At 69.2% G+C, this 1221-nt stretch overlaps 1 protein-coding gene across 1 annotated transcript; it reads right to left on the bottom strand.

Moving 5' to 3' along the window:
* Window positions 1-374: 374 nt before the first annotated feature.
* Window positions 375-1070, bottom strand: EMIHUDRAFT_125279 (hypothetical protein; the record flags this gene model as incomplete). Its single annotated transcript, XM_005758059.1, has 1 exon — window positions 375-1070. A coding segment is annotated over one exon (696 nt), but the record flags the coding sequence as incomplete, so codon positions are not given.
* Between the last annotated feature and the right edge of the window lie 151 nt (window positions 1071-1221).

Raw genomic sequence — 1221 nt, 5'->3', positions numbered from 1 at the left:
AAACGCTGTCTTAAGGTCCGACAGGTTCGGCACCGGGCACCGCCTCGGTATACAAAATGCGCCTGTGGGCGGCCCCCTTATCACAGATCACGTTGAGTGAGATGAACGACGTGATTTCAATCAAGCCGGACGTTTCACTTCTGGCCGCGAACCCCCTGCAGCGGGCAGATCGGCCAAAACATATGGGGCTTTTCGGGCGAAAGAAGGCTGGCACCGCCAAGCTAGAGACACGTACGGCGGCAACGTCGCCCACCACAAGCCCAAGTGAGAGCCTCAACCCGTCGCCGATGAGCTCACCCGGTCGGGGCACGGCCAGCAAAGCACCGCCGGCTCGAACCTCACCGGCAGGGTCTGCACCACTGCAGCCTTCACACCTCAATCTCGGCCCCTCGAAGAGCACGACAGAGGCACTGACGGTGGAGGAAGCGCACAAACAGAGCGTCGCGTCTCTCCGGCCGGGCGATGAGGCGTATGTCGCGGTCGTTCCGTCGTGCCTCACGGCCGGCCCGACGAGGAAGAGGCCCGGCGTCTTTGTGCTCTCGTCCTGCTCTGTGAGAAGCGGGGCGCCCTCGGCGCACCCTGCGGCTGCGCCATCCTTCTCCTCGCCCCCCGTCTCCTTGCCCTCGCCGCCCTCACCGCCCTCGCCGGGGCCCTCGTCTTGGTTGCCCTTCTCCTTCTTCGCGCCCCACTCGAACAAGCCCTTCGCCACCCCCGAGAGAACACTCCCCTCGAAGCCAGCGCATAGCACCGGCGGCTGCGGCGTGCACAGCGACACCTCGCTCCCCTCGGCGGGCGCCTCCTCGGCAGCGGAGGCGGGCTGCAGCGGCGCCCGGTATTCGCCGCCAGCGTGCTCTGCCGGCGGACCCCACCGCGCCCGCACGACGTATCCGCCCGCGTCGCCTCGCCCGGCCCGCTCGACCGCAAAGACCCGCAGCGGCGCGAGCAGGCGCGGCGGGGTGGGCGAGGCGCACGCCGCGCGGACCCGCTCCGCCGTGTAGGGAGCGAGCTCGGTCGAGGGGTCCTCGGTGGCCACGCGCCAGTAGGCCGTCGAGGAGACGACGGAGCACCGCCTACCTCGCGGCGGCCGTCCTCTCTTCCTGATCAACGTGCACGCCCCTGCTCAGTCGGCGAAAGCGCCTCCCGCTCGCCGCGAGGTTGGACGCGGCGTCCATCCCGCTCTCGTAGCCGCCGATGACGACAAAGTCGTCGCCGGGCAGCTCC

The sequence above is a fragment of the Emiliania huxleyi genome (genome assembly GCF_000372725.1).
Source record: "Emiliania huxleyi CCMP1516 unplaced genomic scaffold EMIHUscaffold_8884, whole genome shotgun sequence".
Taxonomy (NCBI): domain Eukaryota; phylum Haptophyta; order Isochrysidales; family Noelaerhabdaceae; genus Emiliania; species Emiliania huxleyi.
This window is presented reverse-complemented; position numbering and strand designations above follow the sequence as displayed.